This window comes from Patagioenas fasciata, chromosome 1 (genome assembly GCF_037038585.1).
Source record: "Patagioenas fasciata isolate bPatFas1 chromosome 1, bPatFas1.hap1, whole genome shotgun sequence".
Taxonomy (NCBI): domain Eukaryota; kingdom Metazoa; phylum Chordata; class Aves; order Columbiformes; family Columbidae; genus Patagioenas; species Patagioenas fasciata.
In genome coordinates this window covers 145908928-145929856 of record NC_092520.1, presented here as the reverse complement: position 1 = coordinate 145929856, position 20929 = coordinate 145908928, and the positions used below count along the sequence as shown (strand labels likewise).

General features: G+C 39.3%; 1 protein-coding gene across 4 annotated transcripts in view; it reads right to left on the bottom strand.

The window, feature by feature from the left end:
- Positions 1-20929, bottom strand: part of FAR2 (fatty acyl-CoA reductase 2) — a 150297-nt gene that overhangs the window by 64359 nt on the left and 65009 nt on the right. For all 4 annotated transcript variants that reach the window (XM_065848321.2, XM_065848328.2, XM_071816951.1 and 1 more), the window contains exon 2: positions 19333-19567. In XM_065848321.2, the coding sequence (XP_065704393.1) occupies positions 19333-19563 (231 nt within the window). In that variant the 5' untranslated portion in view covers positions 19564-19567. The remainder of the gene's footprint in view (positions 1-19332; positions 19568-20929) is intronic.

Sequence of the window (20929 nt, the reverse complement as noted above, 5' to 3'; positions counted from 1 at the left end):
GAAGATGAGACTCTGGTCTCTCACTCTTTTGAACAAGTCTGTATTTTCTCTGCTTATTTTTCTGGATATGCCTAGCCAAGTTACACATCCCTCTTATAATTCTTACCTATAATACAAATTGTCTCCACATGTTATTTTTGTATTTCCTCACATTCTTTATGACAAGAAACATTAATAGTTACATGTATATGTATTTATGGTTCTCTGCCAAAAAACAAAATAAAAAACAACCCAAACCCACCTCCTCTTTTCTACTGCCTCAAAAATAATGAAATAACAAGCCCTGTTTTCACAGAGGAAGCGCTGGGTATCTCAGAGAAGCCATGTTGTGGGTTTAGGACTTAGGCCTCAAAAAGATGCACCATTCTCCTAATATCATGCATGTGTAGAGTGTGCGACACGGTAGGTAGTCAAGTGATAATGACAGTAATATTTTACAAGAAGTTACTAGCTCCATCTCAATGTTCTTAGAAACTTGAGTAACTTGAATAGTGTACCTAGAAAGCTGAGCTGCATCTTGGGCAGGAAGTTTGAGAGAGAAACCACCTGGCAAGAGCATAGTTGAATAAGCAGCCACATGAATGAGTTCTAAAACACATCCTGGTTATCTTCGACTGTGCAATGTGGAATTCTGTGGCTGGGTAAGAGCTTCTACCCTCAGCGTAGAAAAAGATGTCATGGCTTACTATTCTTTCATTGGTATTTTCTTCTCCATGTCTCACACACTTGTAACAGCTTTTTTAGCTTTAGGCATTCAAAAGCAAGATATTCAGTCTAAAATGCTGCCTAGATTAGGCTAAAGACTTAAGAGTAAATGCATATGTGCTTAAAGTACCCTCATTCCTTATGAATGCCTAAATTCAACTACACATTCCCTCAGACAGTCCAAGTCTCTCCCCTGCCTTCCTGTCTGCTGCTACCAGTGTTTGATGGCCACATCATGAGCTGAAGTGCCACAGGAAGGAGCTACATTTTCAACCAGAAGGTGTGTTTTTCTGGTTATTGCTGTCAGATTTGGGGGCTGGTTTTTGTGCAAGGACAGTTGGTGACAGTTGCCTGTGGGTTTTCAGTCAGGCCAGTTGCTTTACTTGATTTGCTGTAGCTACGTATAAGGCCTAACAGTAGCATATGGGAAGTCATCAGATCATGTGGCACATAGAGAAACCATCCTATTTGGCAGAGTCAGCAGCGACTTTGATTGGCTCAGGTCAATCATGAAACTGCACCCTTTAAGTAAATGCCTCTTTTAGAAGCTAAAGCTAGGGAAGATTAACCCTGCTTTTAAATGTCTTTGGGTTAAAGCCACAAATCAGAACTCATGAGACAGAAGCTTCTTTGCTTGCTTTCTGCTGACAGGCTGTGAAGCTTGACACAGGTCAATTAAATCTTGCTTCAGGAAAATCCCTAAGCAGGTATTTTATTTAAAGCATATTTGTTGTGAGTGGAACTCACTGCCGAGTTTCATTTTAGGTCGGCTTTTGACACACTGGGTCTGGAAGCTGTAAAACTGTTTTGTCCTTCATTAAAATATGGAATATAATATTAATTTATTCAACAGAAGGGGTAGACTGAAATTATGATTCATCTAGATATTTAAATAGTTGTCCTGAAGAAAGTATATGAAGTTCTGATATGTATCTTTCACATCTCTAAATTAAAGCAGGTGCATATCTCCTTCACTGAATCAGACCTTTAATCACATCGGGCCTCCACTATGCCATTGACACCTTTGGTTGGAAGCTACCTATTAGTATTGTTTACAGCACTGCAACTTTTTTAATCCCTTTGCTGCCAATCGCTTAGTGTCTTCACTATCACCAAATGCAGTAATTCCTACAACCTAAGGTACCCCTTCAGGATGTGCCTGATGCACTTGGAAGTGCTTATCTGACTAAGATTTGGTTAGTGAGTGATCTCTTGCACACAGAAACTTCTTTGCACTGAGCACTGCCCATCAGCGTCAAGAGAGTAAAAGCCAAGAGATGTATAAAAAGACTAGGGAAAGCTACCAGGCCTCAGGAACACAGAGATACATAATAGGGTTATTCCTCTCTTTCCATCTCCAGCTTCCTAAGTCAGATATTATTTATCAAAGCACTGCCAGTTATCAGTAGTGTAGCATAAAGAATGGAGTATAACCTGGAGATACTTTTTTTTGTATTTAAGGTATTAAACAGGGAGGGTCTCTAGATAAACCCCTGGGGAATTCTACTTATAACTGGCCTCCAAGCAGAGTTTGAACCATTTAACCCTTGCAGTCTGTCTGTCCAGCCAGATTCCTTTTCCCTGTCTTGACTGTAACACGCCAATCTGCATGTTGGAGTACTGTTGGAGACTACACTGGAAGCTTTGCTGATGTAAATGATATCCATGGCTTTTCCCTCATCCACAAATTCCATCACTTTATCACAGAGCATGACCAGGTTGCTCAAGCCAAGGATAGCATGGGTAAATCCATGCTGACCATTCTCAGTCACCTTCTTCTTCTTGTATCAGAAAAGTGTTTCAAGAAACCATGACTTTTCCAAGGACAGAAGGGAAACTTCCTGGTCTGCGGCTACCTGAATTGTCTCTCTTGATCTTTCTGATGATGAGTGCAACATTTGCCTTTCTCCAGCCATAAGTGTTCTCTATAATCTCTAGTAAGCCTGGAGGCTTCTCAAATAAATGAAATATATAGGTTTTCATATTCTCTTTGCCTCTCTGGCAAAGAAATTTGCGGTAAAACATACACACCTTTAATGAAGTCACCTTCCTGGAGATCATAGTAAGAACAACAGCTTGGGAACTGCCCACACACAACAGGGAGTCAAACATTAGGGAGACAGTGTGTCTTTAAGCATGGATACAGCACAGTAAGTAACAGAGCAAATTTTTTAAAAGGTTATGTCCTTTATGCAAGCATCATCCTCAAAAAGAAATCACATAAAAGTGTTTTTTCCTGCTCCACTGTTGAAAATTTTGTCACATTTTGTATTAAAATGCCCTTTTCAGACAGCGCTCAAATTATTTGTGGGTGAATAATTCAGGTGGTTAATTCCTTGGGTGTGGGTGCACATGTAATGCCAGAATTAGTACAGCTGAATTCACCTGGTCTTCTGAAACATGACCTTATCACTTGGTTAAGGGGTAGTCACTGCAGAAAGCAGTATGATAAAACCTTCTGTTACCTTACTGCATCCCTATAGTGTGTTTTTACAGCCTACTTTACACTTGAATACCTTCAACAGTAAGTGAAGCTCTTTTAAAAAGGTTTAGAGAGGTCAGACTGAGATGTGTTACAGGCAGGATTATGAAGCTTTCAAATGAGGAATCTAACTACATGCTTACAGTCTGTGTTGCCGGTTTTTGATGCATCTGTCATTAAAAAAATGCTAGTTTAAACCTGAGATGAGTACAGAGCCCTCTGGGCACCTGATTTTTCAAGATGCTTTCACTATCAAAGAGAACCTGTATAACTTAATTCTTGCTTGATCTGAAGGGGAAATTTTCAATTAAATGAAAAAGAAAATTGTCACCAGAATAGAAGTTTTCACTGTAATTTTGAGTTCTGGTTCTGCAATTTAAAAAATAAAAATCTGAAATAACTTTCAAAATAAATATATCCTTCTGAATAAAAAAATGTGAATTGTTATTTTAGAAGAGAATTTTAGAAGAGATCATCCCAAAATATTTCAGGTTGGGGTTTTTTTGGTGGTGTTGTTTTAGTTTGGTTTGTTTTTTGGGGGGTTTTGTTTGTTGGTTTTTGTTTGTTTGGTTGGTTTGTGTGTGTGTGTGTGTGCGTGCTTGTTTTGTTTTGTTTTCCTTTTTAGGGTCCTTGTGCAGGGAGCTCTACCAAAGCAAACCAGTTAATACAAAAGTGCATTTTGTTTGTCCTTATCCATGTTTTCTTTGACAAAAAACATTTTGGTCAGATTTTTTTCCTTCCCTAATAGGAAGATTTTGACTGTTCATCATAAAAATTTGATTATAAATATGAAATGCTTGTAGTATTACACAAACATAATGCCTGTAATGCTCAGCTTGGAGCCAGATTGAGGCTCCTGTTTTGGTGAGCTCAGGAGCAGTAAGAAGGCTTGAAAACAGAGTTTAGGGGTTTGCAGAGATCAAATAAAAATAAGTGACTATGCCCCTAAACTAAGCTCTTGAAGCCCACTTTTAAGACAAAAAGGCAACAAAAGGAGATAACTAGCAGAGTAGACAAGAGAGATGAGAAGAAAACACATGATAGTGCAGATCAAATGTACACACATAGTTAGCAAGTATCAAAGGTTTGTTTGGTTTTTAAACAAGCAACATGCCATTGTTTATTTATGTTATTATTAATTGCTACTTATACTGCAGCAGTGCCCAGAAGTTCCATCTGGACACAGCAAGCTCAGTCCCTCCCTTTAAACCTTGGTGCAAGCAAACATGGACAAATGCAAGTTACTAGAATCAGTAATTTATCTTCTCAAATGCACACCTTCAGCAAACTGGGAGAAAAATGATAACCATATGATAACGATAGATTTTGGTAAGTTCTACCATTCTAGTGACCAAATGTGTTTCTTTTTACCACATTTATAACTTGCTGTGTGTTGCAGTGATGCATCTGCCTTGGTCTCAGTCCAGGACCTTTGTTTTTTGTTAGTTATTTCCCCTTGTGCATCCTCTGTCACTCTGCTGTTCTCCAGTTCTATGTTTTTATAATTTTGTGCTCTTTTAAGTATTTCAGTGTGCTGACATTGTGTGAGCAGATTAACACTGGCATCAACTATCTTCCCAGCTCTGACTTTTCCTTACTGTACCTAATGCTAAATGGGTTACCAGTTCTCCAAGCTCAACTTTTTGACCCTACCAATTTATTTTTTGGCACACCTCAACTCTTCTACTACCACTGCTCATCACATGTCTGCTGGGGTATTTTAGGAACTGATGGACAAACTGGTTACTTAATCCCAAAGCTTAATCATTCTAAATGTTCTCTTTCATATCAAACACTTGGCAAAACCCAATTCAGTCTGTTTCAATGCAAGGCAAGATTCTGTTAACTCTTCAGTGGTATGTGCTTCAATGCAGCCTCCTTGAGTTTATGATAAAACAGACCCAAACTACAGCACAAGACTAACATAGCAGTGAAAAAAGCACCAGCTTTCTTTCAAAAAAAAAAAAAAAAAAAAAGACAAAAAAGAATAATACAAGGCTTATAAAATATTTGACATCTCAAGATCAAGATTCTTCTTCAGGTACCTCAGGATCACAAAATCACAGAATGTTAGGAATTGGAAGGGACCTCGAAAGATCATCTAGTCCAATCCCCCTGCCGGAGCAGGAACACCTGGTTGAGGTTACACAGGAATGCGTCCAGGCGGGTTTTGAATGTCTTCAGAGTAGGAGACTCCACAATCCCGTGGGCTGCCTGTTCCAGTGCTTTCTCACCCTCACTGAGAAGAAGTTTCTTCTCAAATTTAAGTGGAACCTTTTGTGTTCCAGTTTGTACCCATTACCCCTTGTCCTATCACAGCCTCCACCAGCTCAATCCACATTAGTAACCACAGTAGCTGCCTGGTCATTGTAGACTCACTTATAAGCCACTGTTACTTCACTTGCTGCTGATTTGCAGGTATTTTAACTTCCTTTGGTTAGGTGACATAAACACACAGAACCATAAAAACACAGGAAATCACATAACTCCTTCTCAATAGAAGTACAGGCACAAGCTGTGACAACCAGGCATGAAACCCTCTCAAACTGGCAGGGGGTGCCACCTGACATGGTGTGACACTAGGTGCTGCCACATAGGAATACATTCAATCCCAAAGGTACACCTTGGAAGTAGTCAGCTTACAGTTAGGATTTTTAAAGTGGAAGCTTACAGTAACTAAACAAATATAGGATCAAAAATCAGTCTAATAATAGTTTTCAACAGAGTGTATGAGGCATGCTTTGATTTTAAAAATATTTATCTAGACCAGTAACCCTTTCCCTGTGCCAGCTCCAGATCAAACACAAGTCTGATCACAAACAACAGGCTCTGGACAGCCACCTCCATATTGCAGAGCGTGGCAGTGAATCATTCCTGTTCACAGAATTAACAGAGTTCCCCTCTGCAAAATCAGACCAGCTCAGTCTGAATATTTGGCTGCATTCAGTCAGTTGCTGTTTCTAATCACATAATCATTCTAATTTAACTATCAATGGAAGAGCTACTTTGCCACAGCAGATTTTATTTCAAGAAGCAAAATTAATTTACAACAGGCTAGCACTAATAATACTCCCACCCTCAGGTCCCTTAAAAGAAAACGAAAGGCCTAATATAGGTCCCCAGAAAATTACCAAAACCCAATTTTCACACTTGGGTTTCCTGGCACAATTCAGATGTTTTGATTTGTGTAAGCAATGACGTGACTGAGAACTTGACTGTTTTTTAAGCGTTGTCTCTAATATATTTGGCAGTCCTAATGGGTTTGGTAAATGAAATAAAAACAATAAATTGAATTTGCTAGGGTAAACTGTCCTCAAAGATGATCTTCACCCAACCTTTAAGCTGTCTGATCTCCTGGAGGATCAATTTTAGGGTCAATTTTCTGGTACATAATGTAGCAGTCAGTATCTGTACAAATGGCCTTATGAGCGCCTTCTGGCAATCATGGCATTCTGCTATCCAGGAATACCTTGAATTCGTTTTCACTCTTCCAGTCATAACTCAATGCCAGGGACCGGGAGAAGGAAGATGCATGAGCCAGGGACTCCTCTTTGCAGGCAGGTCACCTAGAAGATCAAATGCTCTGAACTGTGCATACCAAGACGTACCACCGTGTCACAAGTGGGAGCTCTCTATTAGAGGTCCTAAGGCTCAGAGTATTCTCCCCCATCTCCCCAATATTTTAGCAACATTGTAGAGAGTATTAGTCAGTCATCAGGTCTAAGGATTTTGACTGGGAAATCAAAACAAATAGTGAGCTGCCAGATAAAAAAACACAGGTAAGCAAGTCTAGGGTTAGATTTTGGAAATCAGAAGAGCTTTCTTTAAGAAAAAATTGAAGAAACAGCTGAGGATAGAATGCAATAAAATCAGACATGAAGGATGAAACGTGAATTAACTTTATATATTGTTGAATGACCAAATAGCAAGTTCTGCTTTTTGGGTGTTGACTGACAGCTCCATTACTGACTCATTAAAGTAAGGGATAAGCCTCCATTCTCAACTGTGGTTTGCAGACCAACAGAGGTTACCTGAGGTTAGGTGTCCTTTTTCAACCCCAATTCAAAGCAAAGAACCCACGTCTGTATAGGAGCTCTTGTACACAAGCAGCTCTGTCGGTGTACAGAGCGGTTCTGAAGTGCAACAGCCCAAAAAGGAATTGTGCCAACTCGCACACGTCAAGAGCCAAGTCACAGGCTCCAGCAAAATGACAAACATTGTTTAAAAACATGTTTGCTGAAGGCCTTGTTGGTGAACGGGTCACTTGACAAAATTGTGAACACAAAGCATGCTGTGCAGCTGCCTAAAAGCTCAGCTGTCTTGAGTGCCTGAGCAAAACTGGGATACAGGAGAAATCAGAGGGTTACATAGATGCCCAACAGGACTTCTCTAATGATGTTGTTCCATGGCCTTGGTGCCAGCAAAAGCTGCTGGGAAATAGCCCTGATTTCTGCTACTGATGTAAACTCTTGAGCCTGTGGAGTGGAACTTTTCTCTTTAATGCTCTTTGTACTTTTCACGTCCTCTTTGAAAACGCAATGCTGAACCTCACCACCACTCTCCTCTGTGCCACGTTTCTTCCATACCTCTAATGCACACTCTCTCATTCCCTTGACTTTAACCACTTGGGATATGCAGACAGCAGTGGTGGTGATGCTGAAAGCTTTCTGTTGGCAAGGAGATCAACATCCAAAAAAGGACAATTTTGTAGATGGAGAGAAGTCTGACTGGCATAAAAGTGAATTTTGTAGATTAGAGAATCTAAATCTTCCCTTTACTCACTTGCAAAAATCTAATTTAGGATACAATTTCTATTTCCAGCTTGATGCACAAGGTCAAGTTCAGATGCAGTTTGAAGAGACAAAAGAAGTGGATGAGAGTCAGCAGTACCAATAAAATCATTGTTTCTTGATTTTCGTAGCTTCCAAATCCAGAAACTGTCTAGTTTGCTTATCCTCCAAGGCTTTTAGGATAGACTGAGACAGTATTGGTTTCCCAGATATAGAAGAGTGATTAACTGCATTTGCATTCCTGTATCAAGCTCTTCCGGCCATGTTTAAATCACTATCACCTAAAGTTGAAATATTGGCAGTCAAATCAAACTCATATGGGCATTTTTTTCTATAAGAACCAAAATTATCCAGAGCAAAAATAAAATCCAACACAATGACATATAATTGAAATGACAACCAATCACATTTTTTAAATCTACCCTTCATGAAATACTCAACCAAAGCTAGAAGAAGATACCAAGAGGAATTCTACTGATTTCAGGAACCAGGCATTGGCTGCCAGGAAACATGTATGCATGAATGCAAATTCAAACAATGTTATGAAGATCCTTTAAAGTTGTGACTCAACTGCAGTCTGAGTTTGCTAACTCCATCATTAGATTCCCTCTTTCTTCAGTAAGACATCCTTGTGCATTAAAGAAAAAATATTGTGAAGTAGATACAGGCTACAAGTGTCCCAAAATATCACTGCTTATGGAGAACTAAAAATGCATTCCATTTTACATATGGTAGCAAATGCAGCCTGACTGCAACCTCTAGGCTGTTACTGACAAGAATAAAATCTTACTTTCGATGATTTTCAAATTGCATCATTCTAAATGTACTGCCTGCTCATTTGCTTCAAGGGTTGAACTTTATTTTGTCATTTATTAACTGGCAGAATTCATCACTGCAGACATCAGCATTAACACATAAATCCCTTGGCATATCCATCATTAAATAAAATAAAAATGACTAGCTTGAAAGAGAGTACCTTTATCCATATATGTGTATTTGTGTGTATACAAATGTGTATATAGTAATTGGACTGCAGAGCTCAGTTTTGTGTCTACTACATATGAAGCTTGTTCCTAGTGTTCCTTGTATAAAATCAGATCCCTGACCATCAGAGTTCTCAAAGAACTGCATAAAATTGACTATGATATCTTTACAAATTTAGAAGAATACTTGAATATTTTTATTTAAACTTGTGTGTAAGTCTCATCAGATATCTAATGTGAAACTGAGAGATTTATCCTTTCTTTTTATTTTTTTTTTCCTTTATTTCATTAGCAACATATGCATTAGCATATAATTGGCTAAAGGGATTTTTTCCAGAATGTTTATATTTGAGGCACTGTATTCTGCTCTGGAAGTATCGTTGTTTAGATCATGATCTACTTAACATCATGAAGCGATTTGAAGTAGAAAAACCAACCAATCGAAAAATCCTTTTGAAATCTAATAATTTATTGTGATTCTAGTCCACGCCAAGGAACGGTCGTATGAAACCAAGAAATAAAGATACAAATGAAGGCAAACTTTTACATATCATTCTGTGGGTGGTGGGTATTTGTGTAGAATGACACGCAAGACAGAAACCATTAACTCCCTCTTGCAACTGAGCAAGTAGGTGTATAGAAAGCTGACCTTCAGGCAGAGATCTTGCTTGACCCTTTGCACAAGACGTATTCTCTGTGCATGCACCCAGCAAAGATCACACACAGCTTGTGATAAGAGACTGGTGGGAGAGATAGAGTTCCTGCATAGCAGGGTGGCAAAGCAGTGCTCTGCTGAGATGGCAGCTGCTGCCAAGCAGGTGGCCTCGAGTCAGACAATGATGATGGGCCACCATACTTCATGCTGGGTTTGTCCTGCAAGTGCTTGAGCGCCTAGACAAGCTTTGGTGTTACTGTAATTCTGCTGATCCCAGTGGATGTGCCACATCAACACCTCTAAGAGCTGTTTAGAATGAAAGATGAGGAATCTTCTGAGTCGGGTTTTGACACCAAAACATTTTAGTTCATAAAATGAAAGAAGCACTCTTGAAATGAAATCTGAAGCTCTTTTGCCTTCAATAAATTACTCATTTGAGAATAATTCACCTTGCTTGTATAGTTCCATTTAACACTATGTCCTTGTTTTTTTGTTCAGTATTTTATGTCAATTAAACAATCTTAATTTCATTCTGATTTATTGTGTAACTATTCCATGTAATGTATAACTGGAGTAAACTGAAAATTGCAGTCTATTGTAAGAAAATAAAGAAACACAAGTTGACTTTACTACTGCAAATACCCCCAGGAACTGAAGTACCAAAGACGGTTTGCATAGCTGGAGCATTAAGCTGTGATCACCCCTTGGCAGTGATGAAACTGAGGTTTGTATTCTGCACCACCTAGCAGAGCTTGTGACCAACAGACAAACGGTAGACCTCGAAGCTCGTCTGTATTTCAGCAGTATCACTTGTAAAAAAAAAGACAACGCATCACACAATTAGGTCATAATCCTTCCTAGAGCTTCTACGTACTGTGAATTCTGCTTTTAAGGGACAACATCAGCAGGAAACATTTCAATAACATCAGAGAACTGCATCTGTAAGTGCCTAGAGCGTGACGCTTCACAGAGAGATTCAAGCAGGAGTACAAGAAGAAGCCCTGTAACAAGGGACCCAGCCTCTCCCAGTGGGAAATGCCTTTGTGAAGGGTCTGGAGCACAAGTCTTATGAGGAACGGTTGAGTCTCCCTCCTCTGGGACATGGTCCTGGGCAACTGGCTCTATCTGACCTGCTCTGAGCAGGAGGTTGGACTAGACAATCTCCAGAAGTCCATGGCAACCTCAGCAATTCTGTGACCCTGCAAAAAGGGGCAAAGATAGGAATGTGCAAACAAGTTAGAAAGGAAAGAGATTTGCATTTTCAAGCTTATAAAAAACTAGCTGAAACTGCAGTGAACAGAATTATTTTTTATGTAATAAAGGACACTACAGAGGTTTTGTCATATTCCCTATTGATTAAAATAAGAGATGAAATTCCTGGGAATAGCTACTATATTCTGACAGTATTGAAGACTGATCTTAATTAGAAGACAAGAAAGAGACTTTATTTTCCCCTGAAAATGGAGAACAGTGCCTCTTTCAGACTCTTGATATTGGTGGCTGGGAGGAACAAAGAATTACTGAGGCCACAGGGATGTCTACATGATGTCATGACACAGGCAGAGAGCAAGAGGGAAATGAACAATTCAACTGGCCAAAGGAAGAAGAAAGAGTTTAGAGCTTGTTCTGCAAAATAAAATATTAGTGCTGCATGCTTTCAAGGAACTGCACAGAAGAGAGAACAGGATGGGCAGTTCTTACACTTAACCTCTTCTGTTCTGCAACACAGTTAAGACTGAGAGGTAGAGAATAACCTCTGTGTAGTTCAACAGATAGTGATCAACAAATTACTTTGTCGTTTAAATAAATGACCATGGGGGGGAAAAAAAAAAAAAAAAGAAAGAATAACATCTAAGTGAAAGATTAAAGACTTCTGTTACAGACTGTCTTAAATGAGGCCTAAAAACTCCTCTCCCAGACTCCTAAAAGCTTAATGAAGATTAATATATTTAGCAAAATTTGGAATAAGCAGGAAAGCATCATCTGATCACCTTGATACAGGAGAAATGCAGAATTCAACAGGGCTATATGACAGACACAACGGTTTTGACTTTAAATCAGGCATAATTCTTTTTATAATTTGAAAGTCATGGTGTTGATACACTTGGATGGGCTCTTTGATCACCTGGACTACTTCTGTCCTTTCTGCTCATGACCTTACGAGGCTTTTCATTCAGATTCAAAGACTTTTTGGACAAAGATCTGTGCTTGCATAGCTATGGCTCCTGAATGTGAACATAAGGCAAATAAAATTTATCATATATCAATACCAGAATAGAAGGTTTCCAAATGTTATCTCTGATAGCCTCTGCATATCTGCTGTCTTCTTTTTTTTTCTTCAGGATCTCTTCCTATTTTCACATTACTGCAGCCTTTTATTAGTCCTTTTATCTTCTGAGTCAGCACAGTTTTTCCTCCATTACTAAGATTTCCACTGTTGTCACCATTATGCCATAAACTTATTCCCTTACTCTGCTGTTCCTGACCCATTTCACTCTCTCTCTCTGCCATCTTTGAACTTAGCTGATGTCTCTCCTTTTGATTGTCTTGATGTTCATTGTAACATCTGATAACCAAAACATAAGTCCTTTATTCAGTAATATCACTAACTCATTAGTTAACTGCTTCTTCTCTCTGTCTCTGGATGTCTAATTTGCATCACAATCCAGTCACCCACATTTTCTCTCCAACTTCATTAAAAGAATGAGGGCTCATCTTGTGCGAATGGTGTATAGATATGTCCTCACATTTTTTTCATACCTGCTTTTATGTGTACATAGAATATTACAGAAACAATTTATGGTCCTAAAAAGAGGGTATAGACACAGCAAAGCATTTTCAAATATGCAAGTATTTCCAAAATGACTGTTGATCTGAGGTGCTCCATTTCTAACATTTCTAAATTGAAGTATCCCAAAAGGAATCAGTCTGCAAAAGGACACCAAGATGAATCAGGCTCAGCAGACATATTGGAAATTTTTAGCAAAGAAATACACTATATACAGAAAAGTATAGTTATTATTTCTAATACCGCCATTAGTCATATATAAAAGTAAATAAACACACACAGCAAAGGAGATTTAGTGTTGTTCTAAATCCATAACTCCAAATGCATCAATAATCAACTTACTCAGTTTGTGGAGAAATTCTAAATTACTGTGCAGCATCCATGTATACTAAGTAGTGACTGAAACTGCATTATGACTATGAAACTCTGCAATAAGCCCATTTTCTCTGGAAATTGCCTCAGTCACGTAAAGACATTCTTTCTTCCTCAGCAGGCTGCAGCCTGAATTTATCTGACATGCAATGAAGGACACAATTTCAACCACCACCTTTTCTTCCTCATTCCTCTTACCATGGTTTCTTCTCTGAGTATGCATTAAAAAAAAATAAAATAATAAAATAAAAAATCCCTGCCCTTTCCACCTAGCTGTACTTCCAGGTCTTCTGCAGAATGCAGTCTGTGCTGACAGCCCTGCAAGTGCAAAGGAGAAAAGAGGTGTAGGAGACAAAGTTCTGGTGATGCTAACTGATGGGCCTTGGTGCTTTTCAGCTTTCCATTTCAGCTTCTCCATTAGCCTTCTGGTAGGCATGCCTTTGCATGCAGAACAGACAAAAGAGTAGGTAGGGTTGCCAGGTCTCCCAGCTTAGCTGAAAGCCTGGTGAGATTCTGCACCCTGAATCATGGGTTGGATGTCTATCAAATGAGGAGGAGTTGTCGACATATAAGGCTGAAGCTTTGGCACAGCACCCAGAAAAGACAAGGACATTGCAAGTAGCTTGTTCCAGATGCCCATGTTCCAGCAGAGCCTAGAGCCAAGGAGCAGCAACAGTAGGGCTGCAAACCTCCAAGAGCAGAAAGTGACACCAGGGACATGTGAGTGAGTCTTGCGCTCAGGACTAATGGTGGCTTCTTTTCCATCTACTGTGGAAGATTATCTTGCTAGAAGCATCAGCTGTCTTGTTGGCCCTGCCTTGTGCTGTAGGAAGCAGGCTATTAGCTGCTAATATATAAAGCAAAACCTTACCAGACTTCTTCAAACAGAAACACAAATTGGAGAAGAGAAAGAAGTGAAATGGAACAAGGCAACAGATGGTGTTAACTTCAGAAAGAGGTACAGAATGTTTCGAGACAGTTGCCTGCGTTCGTGTCAATTATGTTACTGCCCTTAAGATTTAGCTCTTCTCTACCACATGGTTTACAAATCATGGGGTCAAGTAAGAAACGTTTTCTTTTTTTAATGACAGACTTCTTCCTTTGGTACACAAATACCAGAATTATTTCTGATCATCTACTGACAAAAGTGAGGAATATCTAAATAAATAATAAACCAGAAAACATCAGTTTTATTTCTCTTCAATTAGCCATTTCCAGATGTCTTAATGAATGAGTGGGGTCCTGTTCCATCAACCAAAAAAACCTCATTACTCTGATCCAGGCACTGATCCATGCACTACGACAGTGGGTACAGCAGATTTAGGGGACACTGTTCCAGAGGGAGTGTCATTGCACTGGTTTGGCATGGAGAACCTTTACTGCTTGTGTTGATAAGCAAGACCCATGAGTGAGGGAGTGGAGAAAGGGATAGTCAAGGGTGATGGAAAAACAGAAATCTGGCATGATTTAGTGAAATTTATGAGGCTAACAGAGCATCTTGCTGTATATTTGCTGACGTGCATAGCACACAAAGAAATACTGAAGAGGCAAAGGTGTCTGATAATATTGGAATTCTGTTGTTTTCAGTGGTCAGTCCCATCATCATATGTAGTTCCAGACAAAGCTTTGCAGGGGAGAGAAGGTGGTCTATCTGTATCATCCACTTTAGCTATGAGGGTTAACTATAAGAGTTAACTTTGTGTGGATATGAAAATGCAGTAGCATTCTACAGAACTTCTGGTCATACACAGCAATATCTACTCCCCATTTTCAGTCGCCTCACCGCCTCCCCATTTTCTCTCTGAATTATCAGAGACATTAATGAGAATCCTTTTCACTCCCCGCTTTGACTGATCTTTCTAATTAGGAGCACTGAACAAACAGATCTGTGAAACAGCCTGGCAGCAGCAAGCAGCCTTGGTTCACTTCATACAGGGCATGGAAAAAGCTCTGCTCTCCCAGGCACAACGCAAAAGCTACAACCAGTGACTCAGCGTTAGCCCAGTAACTGCTCTCCAGGGAATCTGAGACAACCCCTCCAAGCATTCCTGTCTATTTCTGCACACAGGGAGATCAGACAACAAAAAATACTTGAAAAAATTCCCTACCTCTGATAAGTGTACACCTCCTATCCACTAATCAGTAAACAGCACTGTCAAGCTTTGCCTTCTGATCCACATTTATGGACACATCCAGGGTGAAGCAAATACCAATACGTGGGGTTTTTTTGTCTAAGACCTGCACTCTGTGCCATGCAGACATGGCATTTCATTAAGCACAGGGTAATAGGTTGATTTCCTTAGGGATCAGCTGCTGGAAAATAGAACATCTCCTTTCATAAATAGGCAAGGTCACCATGAGCCACACATTCCTCAATGCACAAATTCATTTTGGAGTTGATGCTGAGATAATTGTGTATCTGTTCATTATATGTTCTATATTAATGCAATAAGTCATCTTCATGTAAAACTAATTTTACGAGATCTGAGGAAAAGCAGCATTATATTACACTTCAATGACAGCTGCTCCAGAATGCAGTGGAAGAATTCTAATTTATGCCCACATTGTTTTTTACATTTTACTCTTTCTGTTGGATTCAGAACTTTAAAAATTCCAGATAAGAAACATTTTTAAAGTGCAAACAAAGACATTTTGCTCCTTCACAAATCATCATCCTTTCATGGCTTAAAATTGCCTTTTTGTTTAGCAGTAGTCATCTCCCAGAGTATTCACATATACACACTGTGAACAAGACAGTTCACAAATGTGACATCTAAGTTTAAACCCCTGTAGATATGACAGAAACCACAAAAATTTCACGGAGATATATAAAGAGAGATCAAAAATGGTAGGCAATTTCCTTCAAAATATTAAGTACTACCAAAAATCAGGAGTCCCCAGAGGACCTGACTTGAAGAACCTAAGCATTATGCAGTGTAACTAATTCCTGTCCCTCTACTTCTCTGCTTTCATTTTATTTCATCCTAAATACTATTTTTATCGGTTTGTTTAGAAGATTTAAAAGCTGCTAACCTGTTTTTCTCTATGTCCCTTGTTCTTGGGAAACTGCCCTTCTAGACGTGAAAATGAGAAATTTCAGAGGATAATACTGTGTCAAGGAATAATGTAAAAGAAGAAAGAGCTACTTTCAAAGTGAATATATGTTTTGTCAATAATGAAGATTGTATAGCGTATAATACAAAAGTAGAAATAAAGTATTTTCTCCTCAAATCAGATACAAATACTGTATTGCATTAAATCCAATGGTCCATGGGGGAAAAGAATAATTACACGGTAGAGATTAGAAATTATATATGTACATGTAAGGAAGATAAGGGATTTCATTCTGAAGTTTCTTGTGCTTACTCGAATATATGCATGCTTTGTCAACTATTATGATCAGGATTGTCAAATGCAAATCATAGAATAATTTCAGTTGGAAAAGAACTTTCAGATCATTGACTCCAACCATTAACGTAACACTACCAAGTATATCAATAAACCATACCCCTAAGCACCACATCTACACATTTTCTAAATACCTCCAGGATTGGTGACTCAACCACTTCCCTGGGCACCTTTGAAGAGTTGGGTTTCTGCCTTAGAGAAATATTTTTGCTTTATTTTTAAAAGAACAGTATCAAAAAGGCACCTACTTCCTTGAGGCACCTGAGTGAGTTGTGAGAATACCCCTAGTTTTTTTTTTTTCTTTTCAAGGCTGCAGAAACCTAACTTAAGAGACTTGCCTCCTTCTTTTGTTCACTTGAAACACACTGAAGCAAGCTGCCAAAGGTTCAAGGAGAGGTGACCAAGTCCTGTTTGCTGTTGGCATGTCTAAAACTGTTGACACATAGTAGGAAATAAAGGGTACATCCAGTACAGCTGCAACAATAAAACAGGTGCCAGGGAACCTCACCTAGAGCTAACAACACCAGACTGTGCTGGCCAACTGAAGAGATAAGTCAGTAATATTTATAGAGAAAGTGCAAACAAAGCTTATAGAAGCCTCAAAAAGTAGCTCAGTTTGTCGTGTTCTGAAGCACGGAATAAATAGATCCATAAATAGCTGTTTAGTTTTGTTGTTTGTTTGTTTTTAAGGACAAAAAACCCATGCAAACACACCACATTTGGAATTTTGTTTTTTGATGATGAAAACCGTACCCACAGTTTTTACTTGTGAAAGCTATAGAAATAGTCAAAAAATGTTAATTGAAAGAAAAAGCAATGAAAAAATTTACACTTGACAGACATACAAAAAGCAGACAATGTCATGGTTCCCTTTTATATCACTTACAATTTCTTTCTGAACAGGAAAATAACCTACTCTCTGTTGAAAACACACCAAAAAAATAAAACTCTGTTGTTGGACATACTTAAGATTTTTCTAGCTTGGTGCCTTAAAACTTTTAGGAAGAAAAAATGCATGTCTTCTCCCAGACCAGCTTGTCCCTGAGTTATATATAGCCCTATTTTACCTTTAAGTCCACTAGAAATAGGAGTGCTTTTCCAGTCAAGTCTTCTTCAAAGTTTTAGACTAATACTCTAAAGATGTGTTGACCATTCTCTGATTAATTGCAATTCCTTGTCTACTAGGGCCAGCTCTGTCCCCTCCCCTCATTTCACATCAGCTCTGTACTAATTCCCACTAGCAGGAAGCATTTGCTTGAACTCTGGTACTGGTGGAGTCTGATCAAGTTTATGTGTTCACCACTGCCCTAAGCTTCCAAGGACCTAGAGGTCCTCAGACCAAGTCCACTCTATGTAACTAGTCTAGCAGTGTCTCCATACAAGTCTTTACATTCAATACAGCCAAGGGCTTTGACATCCTTCTTGACACTGAAGATCAGATTTTCGTCATCGAAACAGCAAGCTAAAAGCTCGACAGAAACAAGTAACATGGGTGGAGATCATATAAGTCTGTTCTTCAACTCACAGAGCGGACTTAGCTTTTCTGTTCTCCTGCAAGCAACTTTGGAAAACATATTTTCCAAATACAACAGTATTTTATAATTTCATAAGTAAGGTGGTGTTCTTTCAGATTCAATTCAAGGGCCAGTACTATTTAATATATTTATCAAGAATCTGGATGCAGGAGTTGAAAGCACCATTAGCAAGGTTGCTGATGACACCAAACTGGGAGATTCTGTTGACTCTCCTGAGGAACAAGAGGCCTTGCAGAGGGATCCAGATAGATTGGAGCACTTGACAATGATTAATGGGATGAAATTTAACAAGTTGAGATGCTGGATTCTGCACCTAGGATAGAGTAATGCCAGGCATAAGTATAAATTGGGAGAGGAGCAGCTGGAGAGCAGCCCTACAGAAAAGGACCAGGGGGCGCTGGTTGACAGGAGGCTCAATATGAGTCAGCAGTGTTCCTGGCAGCCAAGAGGGCAAATGGCACCCTGGGGTGCACCAAACACAGCATAACAAGCTGCTAAAAAGAGGTGATTTTCCTGCTGTATTCAGCACTGCTGTGACCTCACCTTGAGCGTGTACAGGTCTGAGGCCTACAATTTAAAAAGGATGCAAAGGTCTCTGCATGCGTTCAGAGGAGGGCAACAAAGCTGGTGGAAGGCCTGGAAGCCATGTCCCATGAGGAGCAGCCAAAGACTTTGGGCTTGTCTAGATTGGAGAAAAGGAGGCTGAGGGGCAACTTCATGGCTCTCCAGAGAATCCTGAGGAGGGGGTGTGGAGAGGAGGTACTGAATTCTTCTCCCTGGTGTGATAGGACATGTAGGAATGGTTCAAAGCTGCACCAGAGGAGGTTTACACTGGACATTAGGAAGCATTTCTTTACTGAGAGGCTGGTCAAACACTACAACAGGCTTCTTAAAGAGGTGGGTGATGCCCCAAACCTGTCAGTGTTTAAGAGGCATTTGGGCAATGCACTTAATAACATGCTTTAACTTTGGGTCAGCCCTGAATTTCTTAGTCAGTTGGACCAGATGATTGCTTTAAGTGCCTTTCAACTGCAACTATTCAATTCTAGCCTAGCCAAGTCTATTCTAACTGGAGCTGGCATAAGGAGATGGCAGATGCCCAGTTGTACTGCAGTAAAACACAGCCCACTATACCTTGCTACTACACTTTGTCTTATGAAATGAGTTTAAGGCCCCAAAAAGAGCAAGGATGAGTGTGATGGTCTCACACTCAGTTTTATTTTTCAAGGCTAATGTTTGAACATTAACTTTTGAAAGTGAGGGAAGGAAAAGAGTTAGTTCAGGAAAGAAAAATGCTTCTCTTCTTGCGAAGAGGAAATTTGCTAGAGTAACATGTTTTTGGAAAAGAATAATTCTCAACAAACAACAATGCAGAAATGAAGAAAAAGGATTACATCACCACAGTGCAATATCCTGCATCACCTATCAAAATCAGACAAATTCACGTTCATTCATGTACAATTTTTTGTTTGTTTTAGACACAACAAAAATATATAACAGTTACAGCAGATGATGGTATTTTGTACTTCATGAATTGAGTATAACAGAAGTCCTCTTCTTCACCCAGCTAAATGGATTTCAGATTAAACTCTAGAATAAAATTTAGAAACTTACCTTGCATTTCAACATGTTGGCCACTCTCTCTTGCATTGATTGTCCAGCCTTTGGTCTGACAAGTATATAAACTGCTTTCACCTCAGGGCTGGAGCGCAGAAGCTTTTCCACCAGTACTTTGCCCATGAAACCTGTAGCTCCTGTGATAAGTACGGTCTTTCCATTGTAATACGCTGAGACTGAAGACATGGTGCTTGCTTGTTCTGCCTTTCCTTTAACTTCCTGCAGCATGTACCTGAGAAGATGCAGAAATAAAACTTTAAAGGCCTTTGAGTCAAGACATGGACCAGTTATTTGGTAACTGAGATAACATTTCCCAATCAGCTATGGCAGCTTATGTTAGTTCAGTCAATTCTAAAGATGATTTATTTTTAAAGCCTTCATTACAAAAATAACCCCTCCAAATTAAAAACGTTAATCTGAGAAGCTTAAAAAAAAAAAAAAAATCGAGCTCAGCCTTATCCTCCGTATTTTAACACACCTGCACCCAGCAGTCACAGTTTAGAACAAAGCTTTTACTGTCCAAGACTCCTACCAGTAGATGCTCACTGCTGTGTTGAACAGCATTTATCTCATACACTGTGAATTGGTAACCACGATGATAAACAGTTATCCCTACAAGACAAAGTAGAATCAGACACTACAGATACAAATGCTGTAGTTTGCACCTTAATTCCAGCATGCCAAGCAGTTCCAAATCTTGTCTGCCATCACTCAGCGGTGTACTCAATCTTTTCCTGTTGTCTTGGCTTGGAATAAATCCATGAAGAAAGGTCCTCATCATGGAAGATACGGTGCAACGACATTGCTCTGCAATACTGCAATACCACGGTCCTGTGTGTAGGTCACCACCATTCATCCCACTTAACTCAAAGGAGCATAGATGTCACATGCTTTCTCTGGAGAGTTTAGGTTGTTTGAACCTTTGGAGATCCATTTACTATACAAGGGGCCTGACATTACTAGGTTCCCACATGAAGTGTCCCAGTTAAGTATTTTAATTAGATACAATGGTTTCAGGCCTACATGTCCCCAGCCATCCTAGTTCAAACTCTTAAGTTTTTTAAATAACAAACAAGGCTGGAATGAATCCTTCTAGAATAGTTCTTCTCTCAGACAAACTGAAGGAAAAGTATCCTCCTATCTTGGAATGCTGCAGATCCAATCATACATAGACCACTTTTTCGCAAGGGAAACACTCATGTAAAATACAAATAGATGTCTTGGAAAAAAAGCCTACTAAATTTGAGACAAAAAGAAATAAGAATAGCAGAATATTGTCAGGTACACCAGAAAAACTTCTCTTCTTGCAGAAGCTTCAGAGACACTGTTGGTCATTTCCAGTTTCTCAACATGAATCAACTGCATACTAATAAAATGCAAATACACCAAAACATAAATACAGCATTTGCTGTGTTTTTGCAGTCTGCTGAGATCCCCTGTTGTCACCAAACCTTTTGCATTTCTGAAACTTAATAAACCATTCAGGGACAGTGAAGCAGCCTAAGCTAGAGCAAAAACTGCAAGCCTTCATATAGAAACATATAATGAGTTCTTGGCTTGGACCAACACAAAGGACCAGCAACAAAGAGTTTAA